Source organism: Barbus barbus (assembly GCF_936440315.1).
Source record: "Barbus barbus genome assembly, chromosome: 24".
In the NCBI taxonomy this organism is placed as follows: Eukaryota; Metazoa; Chordata; class Actinopteri; order Cypriniformes; family Cyprinidae; genus Barbus; species Barbus barbus.
The window spans coordinates 16,834,991-16,857,515 of NC_136752.1; the positions used below are offsets into that span (position 1 = coordinate 16,834,991).

Consider the following 22,525-nt stretch of genomic DNA (forward strand, 5'->3'; position numbering starts at 1 on the left):
GCACAGTGGAAGTTCATAAGCAGATTTAAGTTTCAAACACTGGCTGTTTATGCTTGTTTAAAGAAGATATCTACATGTGTCAGGGTATAAAACAGAAGCCACACCTGCATGTATGGTAAATAAAATGGAAGTAAACAATAAATTAAAGTGATAGTCATCATCTGGGTGCAGTTTTATTGTGTGTGACCGAGCACTTAACGTAAAGGAATTCAGGACTATTGAAAAGACAGACCTTCACAAACATCAAGCGATTTTTGTGAACTTACAGCATGGCCACACATGACATGTGAGACTCTAAAATTACTATATGCATGCATGTTTCAGTGAGTTTTAATATCTCTGAGACATGCATCAGTAAAAACAGGCACATACAGACAGAGCAATGGTCTCATGTCAGAGGTCAAATCCACAAAAGCAATATGACCAGATCGACAAAAGGAAGGGTCAAACTTCTTTTGATCAACAAATCCCTGGATATTTATGTCTGTATTGTTCGTAAACATGTTTAAATCAGTCTTTACTGCTTCTTCCACAGTGTATGGTTTTACTTAAATCTAGATTCCAATTTATCAACATATCTACATATAAATAAAAACATTAGACAGCATACAATTTTTTGTTGTGGAAAAATAAATTATACTTTTATACACACATAGACCCACACAGAAAAAAAAGTTTGGGGTCAGTAAGATTTTTAAACTAATTAATTATTTTATTTAGTAAGGATGCATTACATTGATCAAAACTGATAAAGACTTTTTTCTATTTCAAATAAATGCAGTTTTTTTAAGCTTTCCATTTATCAAAGAATCCTGAAATCTCTGTATATTTATATTTGGCAGCAAAACATTTCAGTTCCAACGCTGATAATAAGCAACATTTCATAACATAAGTACCAAATTATCATATTCTAATGATTTCTGAAGGATCATGTGACACTAAAGTCTGGAGTAATGATGTTGACAATTCAGCTTTGCCATCATAAAAAAAAAAATTACATTTTAAAATATATTCAAAAAGAAAACCGATATTTTAAATTGTAATAATTTTTCACAATATTACTGTTTTAACTGTTCTGTACTGTATACTGTACTGTCAAATCAATGTAGCTTTGGTGAGCCTAAGAGACATCTTTATGAAACATTTTACTGATCCCAACATTTTTGAATGGTTTTGTATATATAAAATGTATAGATATCAGAACAAAAAATTAATTTGATCTTTTCATGTGTAAAAGAGACTGAGTACAATGCCGAAAATCTGAATCAACACCGGGGAGAATGTCTCGATCTCAGATTCTTGTTTCAAATGTTTAATAAATATTTATAAAATCATGTAAACCCTCTCCAGCAAAGAGACACAGACCCTAAGTGTCTGACACTTTAAATGCATGCGTATGTAAGAGACACAAGTGCGAGATGAATCCAACTGCACCCTCGAAAGTACATGGCGAAACAAAACGAGAAATCCACGGCTGTTCGACAGACTTCGCTATGTCCCGTGCAGTTTTGTGTGTGTGAGAGCTGTGTTATTTGATGCAGGATGTTTAGGAGGGATCAAAGACTCTAATGATTTCCCATTTCAAACAACAGCCAATCACAGAGCAGAAAAACAACAGAGAGAAACCAAAAGACTGAGTGCAAAAGTACATGTGAATCTATACAACCTAGTGTCAATGTGTTAAAAACCAGACTTGAATGACAAGATTGCAGCATGAAAGCATCAGTATGAGTTACACATACTCAACGGTGTGTTTATTACTGAGGATCTGTGTATGCTTACATGTGGTATTGGCAGTGTGTTTGTGTGTTTACAAGCCTCAGAGAGCTGTGTATTTTCAAGCAGTGCAAGAGTACAAGAGCATACAAGAGTCCTGCCTGTCAGCGTGAACATGATTCCCCTCATTCAAATGACCCAGATACCTTTTCAATTTTCATCTCACCTCCTTTTATTGCACTTTCACTGTGGGTGGGGGGAGATAAAGAACTACACAGTAAAAAAAAAATCATAATTGTAATGGTAAAAATAGCAAAAATGCTATGATAAAAACCTGCTAACTGGTTACAGTAAGTTCCCTTTCTATGCACACACACAAAAAAAATAATTTATATATATATATATATATATATCTCTTGGGACAGTAAAATAAAGTTAAATTTACAATTGTTTGGAGTAAAAAATATAATTTACAGTGAAAAACGGATTGTCATTCCCAGAATTTCCTGTGACATGCACATTTGATGGTTTCTACCTAGTTTTTCTTAGCTGTATATATTTTCTTAGCTATATATATATATATACACACACTTTTATTTATCATTGAAGTAACTCTTTCTTAGTTTCTTTATTTTTCAAATAAAATTCAGATTTTGTGACACCTGATGTTGTTAAGTGGTATATGTATTTTGTGTACGTATGTATATTCTACATGTGGTTTTCTCTTTACCACCAGTGTATTTGGTGGTTGTTTGCATTATAAAGATGCAAAACGGATTTTATTACTACCTCAGTAGGTTGGTATATTAATACTATATCAGTTAATTACATAATTAAATATTACTGTAAATTAAATTTAAATTTGTAAAACCTAAAATATTACCATCCTACTATATTTTAAGGTAAAGTTAAACCACAGCTGGAATTTTTTTATTGTAAGTTTCACTTAACTGAACTGTACCTGAAAAGCACAATACACATATTTAGCTCAATTAAAGAGTTTCACCCAAAAATAAAAATCCTGTCCTCACTGGACTTTTTCCTCTGCTGCAGAACACAAAAGTTGATATTGGGCTCCAAAACAATATTGGAATGCACTGACTTTCATTGTATGTACAAAAAAAATAAGTAAACAACTTGTGTGTTCTATAGAAGAAAGACAAACGGTTTTGCAACAACATGAGGGTGAGTAGATGATGAGAGAATTTTTAATTTTGAGTGAACTATAACTTTAACACTACTAGAATTATCATCATGAGCTCCTTCACATTTGTAACTCATACGTGTAATAAAAAAACGGTCTTGTCTGGAGTGATCGTGAGTGAGAGAAGAGGAGGAGAGAGAGGACGGAGACAGGAATGACATGGAGAGAAGGGAAAATGATGATAAATTGAAAGCTCGAAGAGACGAGCTGTGTGAAAGTTAAAGAGCGAGACAGGAGAAAGCGTGAGGGAGAGGGAGCGAGGAATGCGAGGTGTCAGGAGTTCAGCAGTCTGACAGTGTGAGTAAGAGTGCCGAGAGCCAGAGTTAATTACTCAATCAAGATAACGAGCCTGGGACATGCCATTTACAGAGGGCAGCCCACAATTAACCTCCCCTCTCCCACTACACACAGCCGTGAAAGTGCGAACATGCGCACACACCCATGAGGTAATTATGACACATGGCACAAACAAACCCAACACTGGTACACAAGTTAACACTTTTTCCCATTTACACAGTCAAAACACCTGCTGGGAAGAAAAAAACCTTTCCAATTTTTCAACTTCATTACAATAACAACGTAATACCTAAAACTCTACAATGGTAAACCTTATTTAAACAGATTTGCAGTTTATATAATACATGAGTATTAACAGAAGAATTAATTTTACTGCTTTTATAAAATTATAAGCATCATATTTTTGCTTTTAAATCCTCCAAAATTGGAAATGTCATTTTATGTCTCACCATAATCTTGTTTTTTTTTTTTAATTTAGAAAGTGAGGAACATTCAGAAATGACTTATTTTTTGAGGCAATCAACATTAGACAACAAATGTTGTTAAGTGAGCTCAACTTTTACAGAACCCTTTAAATGTTGCAAACTTTTAGTTTAGTAAGACATCCAGCGAAGTAATATCTTCACATTCTCTACTGCTTTTGCTCAAAAGGGAATGTCTTTCTTCCCTAAACAAAAAAAAAAAAAAAAAAAAAAAATCACCTGTTTACTGAGGATCTTTACACTTGGCTTGCTTTTGAAGTGTTATATTCTCAACTCTCATTCTTTTTTAAAAGCTCTTTCTCTCTCTTTCTCCTCCTTGGGGCCCAGGGTGGTTCCGCTCAGTCAAAGTCCTTCAGGAAATACCAGAGAGTAGGCCAGGGGAGAACATACACCCCTCTTCTCCCTCTTTATTTTTTTAGTTCTGTTCTTGTTCTCTCTCTCTCTCTCTCTCTCTCTCTCTCTCTCTCTCTCTCTCTCTCTCGACAAGAACAGAGTGCAAGAAAGTAAAAAAAAAAGTCCCGGGGCGCGAGGTAAAAAGTGCCATGTAACGTTATGAAAGTGAGTTAAGCTCTACTGTAAAGTGTGATGGAAATAAACGTGGATGTATATACGGTCATCATGAGGAAAAGCTGAACGGTAAGACTGTGGCTTTATTGCAGGTTTGAGTTCTACTTGGCACCAGGCCAGACTCTTTACAACATCATTCACACTCAACTTTAACAACTCTGACCTATTACACTGTATATCACCGTAAAGCTGTCACAAAGAGCCAGCCTCTCAACCACAGCAACTATAATACCCAGAAAACCCTGAAGACTGCACTACCCATAAAGCATCGCGACAGACAACAGAGGCTTAAGCTCAGCTTAAGGTGGGGGACCTGCCTTCAACAAGCACATAAATCTAAAAACACACAAAAGCATGCAGGTCGCTTGGCCACTAAGCTTAAGCCTGAAATAAAATGGATCTTGCATTCAAATTAAAAGCAAAGCTGCAGGTAAGTGATGATGCAGCTGTGTTTTGCATGCTGGTACTATGACGCTCAACATGGGTCAGATAAGACAGACTCCTGCATTCACAGAGTGAGGGCCTCCATGTGTGTGTGTGCTGCTCACTACAGGATGCTTTTATCTCGCTCCTGACCTCTGCCACAGAGCAGATAAGATCACCCCATCCTGATCCTTGGAGTGAAAGGTCAAAGCCATCTTTCATTCCAACAGAAACCAAAAAACATGTATGAGCTTACATGCTACGTAAACACAGCACAACAGATCTATACATCGTAATATTACACGTGTCAATTATACTGTCTGGCTACTTATAATGTAATTATGTAAACTCTGAAGCAACATCACAGTCATATGTTTGATTTGCATGGAAGACACATACTGATATACCCTAAATGCATTGCAATTTGCTTTGGATAAATGCATTAATGTAAATGTCTGAAGTAGTTTAGTAAGTATAAGGCTATGGAAACACTGGCTGTCCATTCTCTAAACATCGAACCATCATAAACAGCGTTCAATGCTAAACTGTCAAAACAATGCAATTTATGATTATTATCATCAACATTACAGAAAATAAGAGAGAAATAAGTATAATACAAATAATACAAATTAAAAAGTTAAGAAACATTTTATCATCACAAAAGTATTTTCTATTATAGTATAATTATTAATTACAACAGCAACAATAATAAAATAACAAAAATAAACAAATAATTTCAGGATATTCTATCAAAGTATTATTATTATTATTAATATTATTATGAAAAAGAAGCAGTTATAAGAGAATAAACTGAAAGAAAATGAATTAAATGTTTTTTTTTCATAATATTATTATTATTATTATTAAAGTATATATTATTACCATTACTGGGATCAAACACTCAAAAATCATAATAAATTCACAAAAGTATTCTCTATTATAGTATTCTTATAAATTACAACAGCAACAATAACAAAATAAGATAAATTTACTAAAATTTGTGCATTTACTACTCTAAAAATACACAATATTCCACAAAAGAACCACTGTCTCAAATTTAAATCTGTAAGAAAGACATGTGTAATTTGTCTTTGAGTTGCTGGAGGAATCATATTGACATATGTACCAGAGAGCCCTAATCTCTGATAATCCACATAATTTCATCATTATGTTGTGGCAATTCCTCAGGGTCACATCAAGTCTGTGAGTTGATTTGATGAAATACACACATGGTGAACTGCAGTCAGTGCAGCTTGTGTGTTTTGTCTATCATCAGCATGCATGCTCACACTTACACTTACTTACATTTATATTCCTGGCAGACACATTCTGAAAGCATTCATACACATTCATATACATTTCGCTACTTATTTTCTGTAATCCTTGCCGCATAAGACCCTCAAATCTTGTAAAAAGGCAATTAGAAAACAATTTAGTCATCTGAAATTATACCACATAACAAAATAACTACAGCCTAGTTCACCAAAAACAACTTTGAGATGTGCACATAAGTTCAGCAGGGTAAGACATTCATAAAAGGCCCGAGTTACTAAACCAAGCGACTGCTGCAAACTCAGCGTTTGTGGAATTCGTTGCATAAATCAAAGCTTTTTGCTTTCATTATGCCCTCTCTCGTGCTCCTTTCTCTCTCTCTTTCAAAATGAAAAACGAAAAGAAAAAAACCATGAGGGTTTCCTGGGGACTGTCTGGAAAATAAAAAGTGAAAAAGAAAAAAAAAGCCTTTGGCTAACTTTGGTCCTCCTTCCCCAAAGTGCCTCATAAAAATGGTTTAAATCAGCATCCGAAAGAATGAAATGGATGTGCAAAATCATATTTGCTGAAAGGCAGAGCAGGGACCGCAGGGTTCACGCAGCGGGCTTCAGCGGCCGTCTGAGGGCCACATTCATCAGCTCGAGCCTTCGCTATTAAAAACCCCCCCAATCAGCTAAAAGACAGAGCGCTTGGTTTTGATGTGTTCATTATTGCACCCAATTCGCTGTGTCCTTGTGTAAGAGCAAATGAGAGAATAAAAGTATGCGAGAGAGAGAGAGAAATAAAAGAATGGCTCTCCTGCTGCAAATCGTAAAAAAGTTACCGAAATTCGCTCTAATATTTCAAGCTTCATTTAAATCGTGGTATTTCAGGCCTTAAAGGGAAGTTAGCATATTATTTCAACACGCACACACGCTTTCTTTGTCTGAGTAGATGGCGTGTGATGGACAGACAAGGCCAAGCGCATTACCTGCTTTTCTCATTGTGAAGCTAAAGCTACGCATACCTCCTGAAGGAATGTGAGCGAGTGTGTGTCGACTGAAAGAACACATCCAGTGAAAGAGAGATACAGGTTGTATTTGCAGCAAAGCCACGGATGAAATCCTCCCCTACGCACGCATACACTCGTTATGAGATCTATAAAGGTTATGCAAATAAAGATGGCCGATTTGAGTTTCATCATTCGCTCGCAATTTACGCACATCGAACCACAAGTTACGTCTGGTATGATAGCCATCACTCAGAGGCTTCACATGTTGATTTTGGGAATGATAATAATGCATAGAGCCATTCATCTAACAGCAGTTTTGGGTGTGACAGTTATTTTTAACGTTAACGTGGGATCTTTCAGCCAGAAGATTTTTATCTGTCAGTAATTATGCTTTCATAAATCATGCAGGTGTAGTACGAACGAAAATAGATTAGGATGGCTCAAAAACACAGCAGTTCCTGTGACAATTGATGATGGTCTCTTTGGATAAACAGGTAGTGTATTCAGCCCACTGCTTTTCTATTAATAGGTGTGCATTTCATCCAGTTACTCCCTCAGGAGACGCAAGTGTATGTGTGTGTGTGTGTGTGTGTGTGCTGGCAAAGAGGAGCAAAAACATAATTACGCATTTGAAATTGAAGTAAGATCCTTTTCTATTCCGTTTCTGCCAGAATAAGTGATTTGATTGATCGTAGGCTTCATCCAACAGATTTTAAAACATGTTCACATGTAGCCTGTGGACAACGCATTTGTAAATCTATCACAAATACACACGCTTTCATTCATCCTTGTAAGTGACCTGCCTCCCGTACTGACACTACTGCCTCCTGTGGAAATGCTGTGATTTACTTTCTATCACAGAGGTTAAAGGTCAAATTCCCATTTCGCCTCTGTGTTGATGGATGGTCTGTTCGGTTTATGCCTTTTAGAGTGTCTTTAAGTATCCTGGGCTGATATTATGTAACAGCATTGGGAGGTCATCAAAAACCTGATATTAAAAATACTGAACAGTTTTATACCCTAATAACAGATTTCTGTCTTTCTGCACTTCTTTCTGTCTTACCTTTATGTTATTTTTTCTTCTAACTGAAAAAGCTCTTTGGAAACACCCCTCTGACCCATACGCAGTACACATGTGTCTTGGAGAAAACCTCTGATCTGTCAACAATCATTTCATGTGCGTGTTTTCTTTACAGATTTAGTGGCCTTTCTCATTCCTGAATGACCACCCACCACACACACAATCTGACATCTACATGTCAGGTAAGCATGGACATTTTAATTATCTTGTCTACTTGAGTACTTCATAGAAAAATACTTTTTTTTTTTAATTGTTGAACTACGCACATACACTGCTGTCTAAAAGTTTGCGATTAGTAAGATTTTTTTGTCTCACCAAGATTGCATTTATTTGATCAAAAACAGTTAAAACAGTAATTATGTGAAATGTTATTACAATTTAAATGAACTTATCGTATCTATTTTAATACATTTTGAAATGTAATCTATTCTAGTCTTCAGTGTCACATGATCCTTCGGGAATCATTGATGATGTGGTGCTCAAGTAACATTTTAATTATCATCAATGTTGTTTTGCTGCTTAATATATTTGGGGAAACTGAATAATCCTTGCTGAATAAAAGTATTATTTTTACTGACCCCAAATTTTTAATGGCAGTGTATATAAACAACATAGCATATTTGGCCAACACACTGGGTCTGTCTTATTTGGGGAATCGTTGTATGTTAAGCGACACATATTTAAGATGTTCTGCCAAGTTAAAAAGTTCTTCCAAAAAGTCTCAAGACCCCTTCCATTGAGTAATGCAATGCCTAGCTGTTTTTTTGAAAGAAAGAACGTGTCCTATGTGAACGCCCTCTAATCCTCTCTAGAGATTTTAATGTTGCTGATTTAATGGAGTGTAAGTCACAATGAACAATATTGAAACAAATAGCTGTCTAATGATAAATAAACAAAGAAAACATATTCTCACCACATATGTCAACACTTATTGTACGGTAGTCTGTGTATGATATTTTGTAATGTCTCACCTCCTAAGGGCACCTTGGATGTTCTGATATTTTAATACATGGGAAGATACTAGCAGTGACTTACCACTTCAGTTGGCCGATAGTACTTCGGATCCACCTTCACATGAATCTCTCCCGTCTCCTGACATCGGCCCACCTCCTCCTCATTCTTCCCCTCCCACCTAAGTACGAGAACAAGAGCTTTGAACCCATTCTTTCATTTTATTTGTTTTCCAATTCAGCTGTCAGCATATGTGTTACATATTTACAATATTTATGGTGTGTTTGCATGTTGTTTTGCGGTCTTGTACAGCCTGTCGGCGAATCAACATCAGATGTGCCAGATTAACCAGATGGGCTTAATTTGAGGTAGATGTGTGTGTGTGTGTGTGTGCGTGTGTACGCGTGCTCTCACACAATGGTTTTGCCCACGTGTTTGAAGGCCTTCTCCACAAACTCCCGTACACTGTGCACTTCCCCCGTCGCAATGACAAAATCGATAGGCTCCTGATGCTGCAACATCAGCCACATCGCCTAAAACAAACAGAAACAACAAGATCGATATCATTATTATGAAGCATGTTCCATTTCAGAAGACACATATGTGATTGATGATATAATATCAATATGATGACCTCATATAACGGTATCAAAACAGCTTTTTTTTCTCAGGTTCACATTTGAGATCAAGTATCAAAACTCCCCCGCATACACACGACACAGATTCAACGCAGACACATCTGCTCCCAGTAGGATGTGCTTTTATGTGGTTATGATCTTACACACACCCCAACACACACGGCCATCCCCGTCCTGACGTCAACACTAGGCCTCATGGGATGTCAATTGTGGGAATAAAGCACAGAGTTCCCAAGTCTATACAACCACTACACAATGACATAAACCCACAGACTATATCTAAATAGTGATCTAGATGAAAGAGAGAGTGCTTTTGGAGAAATAAATGGTGAGATACTTAAAACAAGAATGCTTGCCAAGAGGTCAACGGGTGATAGTCTTTTGTCTTTTTTCTCTGACTAGCTCCCTCTTTCTCTCTCTCATACACATTTTCTGACTCCAGGGCTTCAGCGTTTAGCCAGTTGGCCGGAGAATCGCCCCGTTCCCTTGACAGGACTGTGCTCTTTTCTTCCCCTCAGCTTGATGGAGGGATAAAGACCCCATCAGCACGTTTTATAAGCTGCAGTGGGAGCGCCGCACTTGGCTGCCCAACTCATTCATATTTCACTCCTGCTGCACTCACTTAAAAAACCTCTCAAACGAGATAACAGACAGACAGACAGAAAGAGAAAAGCATAAAATGAAACACTGAGGGAACTCACACTGCATTGTGATGAATACAGCTTTACAAAGTCTAAGCAATCAAACTGTATTTTAAACATCTGTGGGTTAATTAAAAATGACTGTTCTACATCACAAACCACTAAACACGCACTATGAAGGATAAAGATCTTGTTCAGAGCTGCTCTTTTTGATTTAGTCTAGTCTGAAATGTAGAAATTCCCTCAACGCAGAGATGAAGAGATCTAAAATTGATTTTTTGGTGAACATCAAGTTCACCAACTCATAAGTGAGAACATCTGTTTATTAGCCATAAATATACATATTTCACTGACCAATAAACTGTTATTTCGCATTATTTTATTGAGTGCAATACATAAACACCCCTCACATACCTGAATGTTTGCAGGCAAGTGCATCCATTTAAAAATGCCTAATTCAGCAATGTTGTGGCTTTATTAAATATTGAAGTCTGTGCAAGCAGAATTTTTTCTTCTGTCTTTGCAATTTGTTTAAAATATGTATTTTGTCCCAATGACAATGCTTTTTAAACATATTTGTGACAAATAGCTCAAGTCACTGTGTCACTGACAGCTTTCAGCATGTGTCACAAAAACATGAAGACAACACACTGCAATATTGTTCCTCATATTTTTGTTGAGGAATATCTGTGTATGTGTTGTGACAGAGTTCTGGAGAAGATGAATGTCTGACAGTACGTTTTCCCCTGAAGGGAAAAGTTGTTAGTAGCGACAGATGTTTTCTTTAGAAGACACGCGTCACTGACATCAAGCTGGGGTCAGACTTCTTACAGTTTGACATAAACCATACGATGTTGCAATTCCTAATAAAAATGTTGCAATTCCTAATTAAAGTACCAGCTTATTGGCAAGTAATACAAAGGTTTTACTGTCAGTTGGTGTCAGAGTATAGGCTACACACATAAAATATGTAATAATGACCATGATGACACCATGAAGCAAGTAAGGTCAAAGGTCAAGACAAAGCTTTCGATCTTCACCAATACAGCTTCTAAATGATGAAACCTACATGTAACAGAGGTAACATTGTGTCTATGTGTGAGGGAGAAAGACTGAAGAGAAAACAAGAGGGACAGACATAGTGGTCAAGTGAAGGGAGGAAATGGTCTGCAACATTCTCTAATCTCATTTTAGTCACAGATTTTTCACTCTTTTGTTTCTCTCTCTCTCTCTCACACTGATGGCAAAGTGAAGCACTGTAACGGATTCATTTCTGAAACCTTCTCCATTGTGTTCGGTTTGCTTTAACAGTCATTATTATTCAGCAACTTTCTGGATTTGTCAGCAAGGACTTCTGTGAAATGTGAGGAGGTTTAGCGCCACTGTAAATGTATCCAACAGGAAAAATCTTCTGAAGTGAAACCCAGCTCATACTGTATCGGTCTTAACATCCCTTGCTTTCCGTCCTTTTCTCTCCATTCCTCCCTCACGCCTCTCTCCAAGGATCATTAGCGTTGTGAGAGACAGCTGAGAGGCCTGCAGCACAACTCCCTTCCCCTTCCTTCCTGTTCACACACACTCTCTCCTGGCGTTATGGGAGGGGTCTGGACGGACTCTCTGGCCATTTCAGCCCCAAATGTGCAAACTTTGTATATAAAAAATAAAAAGTAAGATGCTTTCATCATTTGTGTACATGCTTCCGTAACTCTTATGTGTTTTTGTCCCACAATATACTCCTAGGCCTCTAAGGTCTTCCAATAACTTGTTGCCGGTTGCAAGATGATCGTGCCTCTCTGTTGCGGCCCACTCCTCATAACTGGTCACAGAATAGCTTGCCGCCCCATATTAGATCCTCTCCTTCTACTAATGATTTTAAATCCCATCTTAAAGGAACAGTTTACACAATTTAAATATTTTCAATATTTACTAATACTATCACTGAAACAAAAACTGATCTGCTTGATCTTAAATTGCTGTAAAAATTAATGTGATTTGATCTGACTAGAAAAAGTAACCTATGAAAAACCCTCAATACAATTAAAAAAAATTAAATAAAATAATATTCTGCCTTAAAGGCACAGTTCACAGAAAATGAAATGAATCTTTTTTTTTTTTACTGCCCTCATGTCGTTCCAAACCTGTGAAACATAAAACAAGATATTTTGAAGAATGTTTAAACTGTTTTGCCTACATTATGAATGTCTATGAGGTCAAAAACAACACTGGACTCAACTGACCTTTATTGTATGTAGAAAAAAATATATATTTTTTGTGTTTCAGAGAAAAAAAAAAGAAGGTTATACAGGCTTGTTCAGTCCAGCGCCAGGGCTTAGGTCACTTCCCTTTAACACTGGCCTAACACAAAAATTACCATCTGATCCAGGACCCATGCATGGATCGGTAAACACACACATACATCTGTTTAAATGATCACTTTAAAGCTGGGTGGAAGGGTCACAGAGGTAGAGCAAAATGAGGTTCAAGGGCAGTTTCCTTCTCTGGTGGATCAAGGCGTCTCTCAGCTTTCCAAAAAATTACATGTGCACCAGTTTGTTTTGAATCTGTGTCAGTGTTCCTCCTGCCATCTGTCCATACAGACAAACATAAACTTGGATGAGAGAGGTGAGTTTAAAAGAAGGTGAAAGAGAAAACAAAGGATGAACTGATGACATCCTCTTCTCGGCCTCAATGGCTCTTTTGTTTTTATGCATCTGGGTGTGAGTGATTATATTTCCCCGGAGGCACTTTTGAATGAAGTATCTTGAAATATTCAAATCATCTTAAGCTTTGGAATGGCAAATTATGACATATTATGCAATCACTGGTCATATGACCATATGCATCCAATCACAATTTTCAAACAAATTTACATTACCTGGGTGGCTAATTTTCCAAGGGGAAATGTTATGAACGTTTACGTAAGTCAATATTCTGAACACTCCTACACATTCTTCTTTATTACTGTTTTTACCGCAGTTTATAAAAACCTGAGAAAATTGTCAAAACTATGATACAGCACTAATTGAAGTATGGGAATTATGTAGTAAAACCAATTATAATTTTAATCTTCTTCAAAGTAGCCATCCGATCTAGATCATGTCATGCATTTAAATAAATGGGCTGTTTTGTAAAGAAATACATACGTAGGCAAAAATTAAATGAAAACTAGGCCTTTAGATCAAATTATTTTAAGATAATGAGTAACCAATTTAGCCAAAAACTGCTTAAAAAGCGTGTGCAAATTTTGGACTAGTAGCCAATAAAAATATATGCATACTCATAGTCATAATTGTGATGAAAAAAGGTAAAACTAAAGTTAAAAGTTAAGATAAAAATATTATAAACAAAAGTTTAATTAATTTTTTTACTTCAATTGTAACGTAAAAACCAAAGTAAAAACAAAACATTTGATAAAAAGTTTACTTGTTTTATTATTATTCAAAAGGAAAAAAAAAATATTCTTTCTTAAAAAAAACAAAAAACAAATTCCTCTCATATATGATGTAACCTTTTGGCTATTTACATTTGTTTTAAGTTTGTTACTATGCAATAAACACACCTGCAGTTCTCTCTGCAACACTGAATACAATTCAACCAAACATGCATTTACGATTGCAACACAAAAAAGTAAAAAACAAAGTGCCCACACACTCCAGCTCGCTTTATGCCATGTGAAGAATTCCTCACATTAGAACTGTACGAGTCTTTCAGGTAGATCTTGACGTGTAATAATACAACTATTCATAACTATCCACCGGGAAGGACACACACACACACACACACACACACACACAGCCTGGAACTGACTCTATAGCTCCAGGAGTCATTGGTTTAGAAGGGTGTCTGTATTTAAAAGCCTATTTTTATTTTTGGAGCTGCTGAAAGTTTAAATACTCCCCTCTACCCACCACAACACACACACACAGACACAGTCTTTTTTTGTATGGAGCACAGAAGTACTCTGTTTAAGGCAGGTGGTTTGAATTAGGCAGAGACAGGCTGTCATATGGTGACACTTGCTCACACACACTGAACGAGAAAGAGGGCGAGAGTGTGAATGAGCAGACAAAGAGAGAGACTTAGCACTGACCACTAAATGACTGAGTGAGAGAGACGATGAGAGTGTGTTTTTGACCGCGGATCACCTGGTTACTTCATTAATGCTATTTTAAATGGACTTTTCCACACAGCTCACGTTACTTGTGCCGGCCAATACAAATGCACAAGACTGATACACAGAGTTCACCGTTACACACACATTAAAAACATGGCATAGTTCCAGTCAGACCATCTGAGCTGATGCATGACTGGATGTGTTCGATGGTCCATATCAGAACCATATCATCTCCTAAAGCGACATTTCGTCAAAAAACTTTATTTGTCCCCCCTCCATCCAAATTTTCATGAATTTAAATAACACAAAATTGGAATATCAAAAAAAAAAAAAAAAAGATAAAGCAGTGTTTCCATCCCAAAATTTGGATAAAAATGTGCGCTGTCAATCGATGATAAAAAAATTTGAATCGCGTTAATGACAGTCATGGACTATGATTAATCACGATTAATCGCACAATTTAAAATACTAGGATTTACTTGTAAATGTGTTGAAATAAAGAAATACATGACAAACTAGTTTAAGGAAACATAACCTTTGACATCTCCGCAGGAATGAGACAATCCTTATTATTCTTTTGTTTTTATTCAGCCATTATCAGCCTTTATACTGGCAATAAAACGTTTACCAAGCCACATCGCTTCAATCCCGGTACACATTTACCCAACTATTATCAAAAGTATTTCTAAATAAATACAACAAAACATTTTCTTGCGACCTTACATGAAGTATTATGATAAAATGCATTATGAAGAAGAATTGCATTAGAGCTAACATTAGCATCATGCTACATAAGATATTTATGAGATTAATAGTACACTTTTACTCAGAACTCACTTTAAACCACCATCGAGAGTTGGTAATAACTTCCTTTTGCGTTCATATGTGTATATATACACTTTGGGCAGCCGTGGTACATTATAAAAGTAGCCCAAAAAAAACGCAACCCACGGTTCTGTAATTTTTCCCGTGACTGTATGTTCAAAATAGCCCATTGTGCGGGAAAACCGCATCCCTGGCAACACCGGCTCGCTGTACCCTTATCACATATGAGTATACATAACTCTTACGCACTGTCGCTCTCTCTCTCTCTACGCGTTCACTTCACTTTCATCTAGCCCGGCGCCTCATAATAATCACACAACCCCTGCGTCCCAATGTGCATACTATCCACCCTATCTGCCCTAAATAGTATTGAAAATGACTAATAATCACATAGAATTTAGGATGGATAGTGTGCACATTGGGACGCAGGCAATGATTACCTTCCATGCTGCGATGACGCCAAGAAGTTGGGGTCAAAACTTATCAAACGATTAATTTGCGTAAAAAAAAATATTAACGCCTTAAAATTTTTAGTTTAATCACATGCGTTAATGCATTAAAGTTGACAGCCCTAATAAGAAACATGGATGACTAGCAAGGCCTAAGTACTCTTTATTGACACTAGAAATGTGTTCTTTTAACTCTAACTTAATATTAATTTAGATTTAACATCTTAATTAACAGTATTTTTATTTTATATAAAATTTTTTATAATTTTTATTTTATATTTGACGTGTGTGTGTGTTTGTGTGAGAGAAAGAGAAAGAGAAAGAGAGAGCAGTCAAGATGGTTATCAGGGCCGTTTAGCCCCTCGTTGAGAGCAGATTGGTTACAAATTGGAAAATGAGGAACAGGTGTGTGAGCGGGGAAACACACTCCCATACACATCCATTAGCAGTGCACACAACTTCTGTGACCACAGAAACTCTGCAAGCGGGAAAACAGAAGAGTTCAACAATGCCTTCTATAAATGTTCGCAATAAACACAGATGCGACGTCATGCACACACTCACACACGTCCTCTTCTGTCTGTTTCACAGGTGGCTTCATTTTGTGTGGTCATATAAAAGTGAAAGATCAAGCTCTAACACTTGGGAATTTTCTCACACATTAGGGCTCTTTTAATTGTATTTGTGTGTGTGCGCGAGACAGATAGAATAAACATTCACGTGGCCAAGACTTCTGCCCAATGAACACTCTGTGTGTGAGACAGAGTGATGACAGTTGTATTTGTGGAGGCATGCCGTGTTGGCGAATCTTACTGCTGATGCTTTCCCCAGGTGAGTTTTTACTGCCTGGAGTACAATGAACAAAGAGAGGTGTGTGTATGTGTATCGCTTCTTTTCTTGCCTGTCTTAGCACAGTCACAAAGACATACAGAAGGATCTGCCTTCACTTGGTCAGAGGTGCAGAAAAATCAGTCCCGCAGCATAGAGGTCTCTTTAAATGTGGATTAAAAAGCAGTGAAGCAAAAGATTGGAAATCTGATATGAACCAAGAAACTATCTCAAAACAAAGAAGGAAGAGCAAAAATAAAGTCAAAATTACAGATAGGTCAGGATGGTCAACTAGTTGTCCACTAAGCAACAAGTCAATTAATGAGAAAGATTTCTTTACTTTGCTTTAAATGGGAATTTAGAGATGCATCGTAGAAAATTTTAGCATACTGTGCAATTAAATTAAAAAATGAACGCAATGAATGTCAATAAAAATTGACAACATCAAATTTCAAGACAATTTAATTGTCAGATTACATTTTTATTTTGCACATCTAGTCAGAATGTTGTATTTTTTCCTATTAAAACACCCATACACATATACATCTATATCTATATCTATCTATCATCTATATCAATATATCTAACTTCAAGATTTGGAAGAGTTATATCCACAGAAGGAAAAACGTAAACAACAATACAGTGAGGAAAGATCGTAATGCTTCACCTATATGCACTTTTCCTTAAATTTCTGTAATTTTTGCCTAACAAGATAAAACTTCCTCCTGTCTAGTGCTATCAATGAAGCTAGAGCCAATCCAACTGATGTGATGATTATGATGATGTGGGAGTTTGTATAATGAATTAATTAATTTGCAAGCTGGCACGTGTCTATATCAGGCTAAATGAATGCAAGGCGGTGAGTGTGTGGCCATTAAACTTTGTAATCTTTTTAAGGCACAATTAAACCGTTCATCTAAACATACACGTACAGACAGTACAATCATGCCACTTTACCAAAAATCAGGCTTAAACAAACATCGGCACACATCCACAAGATCGAACCTCTAATCTACAGATTAGCAGCGATATTCACAACACAAAAGGAAGCCCTCTAAAAGAAATAAGAGGAGAGAATTAAAGGTGTTGGTTTCAGGTGTTTATGCGGGTAGAGAGGAAACCAGTTCCTGCTGCATGTTTGAAACAGACTCATAAAAGAGGCCAAACCACGTCACCAACCAATAAACTGTCAAATTCTTGGTCTGAAGAATAAGGAAGAGAGGACAAAAGCCTCGTCAGTGTTTTGCGCTTGGCCCGAGGTGCTGGCAGCGGTGGAGGTATGTACAGAATGTGCTGTTTTGATAACTGTTAAAGATCAGCACTGCCTGAACCTCGGATACCTGTTTGTTTAATTCAGCTTTAATATCTGCAGCGGTTCTATACTAGATCTGATTTCATTTGAGGAAGATGGGTGGAGTTAGACACCTGATCTGGGATGGTTTAACCTCTTGTCAGTCTATTTCAAATATACAGCTTAAAACCTAATTAAAACCTTATTAGCCTGGGAAAAGAACAGCGCAAACTAAAATAAGTTATGCGCGCACAAGTATGGCTGCTTCTCTGGACTCCTGCAGACTCCAATGAAATCGGAGAACTAAAAAGAAACAAAACAAACCATAAGAAAGAGCTCTTCTCTGGAGGTGTTTTCGTAAAATATGCTGACAATTCCCAGGGTCACTCAGACCACCTCTGAGATCGTCGTGTGTATTAAAATGTGAAAGTGAGTCATCAGGGAAATTTGTGGTGTGTTTATGTGAACGTAGCAGCTTAGTGTGTGTGTGTTTGTGGACCACAAGGAACATATTTCAGTCTAACTCATCATTTTGTTAGATACACCATTTTTAAAAAGTCTTTTCAAAAATGATGACAGACATTAATGAAACATGCATGTGTGTGTGGGTTTGATGGCATCTGACCATTTAAACAAAATGGAGATCATCAAAGAGAATCGGCTGTTAACCATTACCACAGATAATCATCAGTGTCAAACACACCGCTTTGCAAAGCACCTCAAGGTTATTCCTCAAAATGTGTGTGTGTGTGTGTGTGAGTGATAAGAATAAACTAGAAAAAAAACAAAAAAAAAACTGATAGAAATTATTTTTATATTAAAAGGTCAAAAACAAAAAGAATCGGCAGAACTCATTTTGCCATTCATCCCATAAAATTGTGCTTCAAAATAAAATCAGGCATTAAAACCTTAAAATTTTAAGAAAAGATGGAAAACATGGATCTTTTATTGTTTGCGAAAAAAAAGCTAACTGCTTGAATGTAAAAAATAAAGACAATGATAATGATAATAAAATTGTGATAAAAGTTAATAACTATTTATATGGATATATTGTATATCCTTAATGAATACCCGTTTGTGAGAATGTGAATATATGTGAACTATGAGGTTGTGTGTCAGGAATGCTGGGTAAAATTTGACCCTCCACTTTTATATCGCTGTTGGTCATGGAAAGCTGGGATACAGTTATTCTATATTCCCTGTGTGTGCATATCTCAGAAGCCCATGTATGACTAATAAAATTCAATATTAATTTTTTTTTAGATCGCAATTTAAAACAAATGATTTTATCTTCGCTTTCATTGAAAACATTTCTAAAGTCAACAGGTAATACCACAAGACGCGTTTATTTAAAAAGGCTGCCAAAAAAGTACAAACTACATGAAACTTTCAGCTTTGGTTTGAAACTCTGATTTAAGATTTTTTCTGAAAATAGTTGTTAATGCCAAATAACCATTAAAATTCCTAAAGAGAGGAAGTTTGGTCACAGCACTGAAAGTCTGTTCCCGAAATGTTCTGACGTTGTGGAGCCATTTAAACTCACATTCCATATCTACCAACACTAACACACACACACACACAAACCCACCACTCTCTATTCACATAGTGAGACATAAACAAACATATTCAATGAAACATCCAACCTCTTGAACATACAGTGACATGCATGTGCGCACAAAAACGCACAGACTTCAGTTAGAAATATGTGAAGTTATAATGAAATACATTTTTTTCATATTGGATTTGAAGGCCCTGAAATCAGAATCATATGTTGCAATTTCAGGGAGACAGACTGTGATATGTTCAACCTGTAGGGAGGTGTGTGTGAGTCAGTATTCAGACAGTGTGTGTGTGTGTGAAGGGTAGGAGGAGAAATACCAGACTGTACGCATAGTAGAGGTTATAGATCATAAGTGTGATGGTGTGTGTGATTCTTCAACACCTGTACTGCATAAATTCTGAGCTACAGCAGCAGTACAACACAATTCTAATAACATAGAGTGAGAGTCAGCTACTGTAAAGATTATAACAAGACCCAGCTGTGTGTGTGTGTGTGTGTGTGTGTGTGTGTGTGTGTACAGAGCGCGCTCAAGCTTCCTGCACACCCCACATGGTTTGTGTGATCAGGTTTTGATTGTGTTTGGCTGCACGAGCCTGAAATGAGGCAAATGACTTTTTGATTAAACATTGCAAAGAAAAAAAGGCCATAGAACATAATGAACAGAGCTATTATGGAGAAACTTATTCTGATGATAATGATAACAAACATGCAATAAATCCACAAAACATATGGATTTTCTGCAATGAAAAAGCCCAAAGTGTATATTTGCAAATAATAATAATAACAAATAAAATATCTGGAAATTTTCTGGGAAAAGATCACAAGACAAAAATGGATAAGTAGGGGAGAGTGGGGTAAGATGTGCGAAAGGCTATCACCCCCTTATTCTGATAAATTGTGTATATTTTGTGTCATGTGATTACATATTTAAAAAGTGGCCATCATGTACAGCTGCCTGTGAAATAAAACTGCATTTGCAAAGTAAATATTCTATATGGCAAGTAAAAATAATTTTCTGTCAAAGCAAATGTAATCAGGTCTAAAAAATATATCTCATGCATGTTGAAAATGTATTAATCATTTAAATATAAGCCACGAAATAATAACACCCACCCCAAAATAGTAGCTGTGGGGTAAAGTGTGTCAGACGGCAGTAATATTTATACTGAGCTTTGACTCCAAATGCAATAAATACTTTTACTAATAACAAACATTATTTCAAACTGATAAAAAAAAAAAAAAAAAAAAAAGTTTCACTACATTGAAATATTCTAAATATGAAAACTTCTACCTGGTTGGTTTATAAAAATATAAAATAATTGCAAGCAAAATTTTGGAAAGGAGATTATGATTTTTTTTATTAAATTGGCTTTATCTTCATATTTATCCCATGACAGGACAGGTTGTGTGACTCGACTTTATGTTGAGGTCCTATGTTGAGAGCTTTCTTCAAATTTCAGTTGAAAGCAGACATCCTGAACTATAATTAGTTATGCAAGTTTTGCCTCTCCCTTCTTGCCTAGAGAACAGCTTAAGTGAAATGTGGCTTAGTTTACCCCACTCCCCCATAGCTCATATATATACACACACACTCACGAAGATATCCAGATAACACATTCACACAAACACTCACACTCTTGTTTTAAATTACCTCTCCTCCTTCTAAAAGCCAGCACTTCCTGTAGAGACAGGAAGCACTCACTCAGTCAAACAGCCAGTGTCTACTGATTTCCTGAGATTTAAACAGAGGAACCATTCAGGCCATTTACACAAATGTTAGCATTCTCTCACTCCCTCTCTCTGTCACACACACTTTTACAGAATAATGAAGTGTATTGGCGTGACAACACTCCTGTCAAACAACGATTCAATAACTACTTTATCTTCCTCCAGAAGAGGGACATTAGTCAACATCCCAACAAACCCACAGAAAAACAACATTCTATTTCCCTCATGTCATATCTGATAATGTCCAGATTACGTATGTGTATGAGAGTATTCATATCGCATGAACCTAATTTTTGGCAGTTCAAATATAATATGATGTTAAATCAATATGGCAAGGATTATGAGAGAGAAATACAGAGTGTGGTTGTCTGTAAAGCTACAAACTATGAAAATGTTTAATTGTGTAATAAAATAGGGGTTCTTTAACCTGCTCTGTGGGTGAATTTACAAGGAATCGAGGATCCTGCCACCCACCGATGTGCACACCCACGCCCCCACACCCACCGGTCAGGTTTAATGGGCAGAGCAGTGTTTGACCTTTCACCCCTAAACCCTAAAGCAGAAACTTTGACCATTAAACAGTCCCTCCAAGCCTATTATCCAATCAAATGCATCAGCGCGCACATCTGGATACTGCATGAGTGTGTGTTTGTGTGTGTGCGTGCAAGTGTGTAACGTAAGAGTGCAGAGATGATTAATGCGGGGGGTGCATGGCAGACTGCAGTGTCATTAAGATGTTTAAACGTGACATGAAATAGTGCTCTAGTTTCACTGGCTCAACCAGACCCTTCAAACTACTGTGTAGTGTGTGTGTGTGTGTGTGTGTGTGTGTGTGTGGATGAACTGCTTTTCATTCAATGTCTGTGTGTATGTGAAAAAAAGAAAAAAAAAAAAGAAAAAAAAAAGGAATTATACAAAGACAAAAAAAGAAAAATCTGGACTACGTACTCAGATTCCAAGAATCAAGCACGTGTAATTACAGTATAATACATTTTATAATGCTCATTTATCAGATTGCAGTTACTTTTTATGGATTTCATGATTACATATTCACACAATGGCAGTGTATTATTAATTCTTCTTTTAAATTTTCCTCTCTGAAAATCCTACTGTGTATCATACCATTTAGCTTTAACTATTTTAACAAATGTTGTGTAAATACATTTGTAAATCAAGCTTCTGAATTTGGGGGGAAAACACCTCTTATGCAATTAGACCATGTATGAAACAAATAATTGTGCACGTTACGATCTCTGAGGAAGTTAATATTTCAATAAGAACGCATTCACGTTTACAATTTGATGTCACTGAATGGTCATGTTGACATGCAGGTAAACAAATTAAATATTTCTCTTTTTAGTGCTTGAGTGTTTAAATAATTTAGTTCACATTTTTATGATTTAATTATTAGCTTTTTATCAGCTCTCAAACCCACTGCAGTTCCTACATTAAGCCCAGATTTGGAA

At 36.5% G+C, this 22,525-nt stretch overlaps 1 protein-coding gene across 1 annotated transcript in view; it reads right to left on the reverse strand.

Moving 5' to 3' along the window:
• Positions 1 to 22,525, reverse strand: part of LOC306843927 (GDP-mannose 4,6 dehydratase-like) — a 67,491-nt gene that overhangs the window by 2,210 nt on the left and 42,756 nt on the right. The window contains exons 8-9 of the mRNA XM_079375664.1: positions 9,399 to 9,517; positions 9,069 to 9,165 (exon numbers count right to left, since the gene is read on the reverse strand). Of these exons, the coding sequence (XP_079231790.1) occupies positions 9,069 to 9,165; positions 9,399 to 9,517 (216 nt within the window). The remainder of the gene's footprint in view (positions 1 to 9,068; positions 9,166 to 9,398; positions 9,518 to 22,525) is intronic.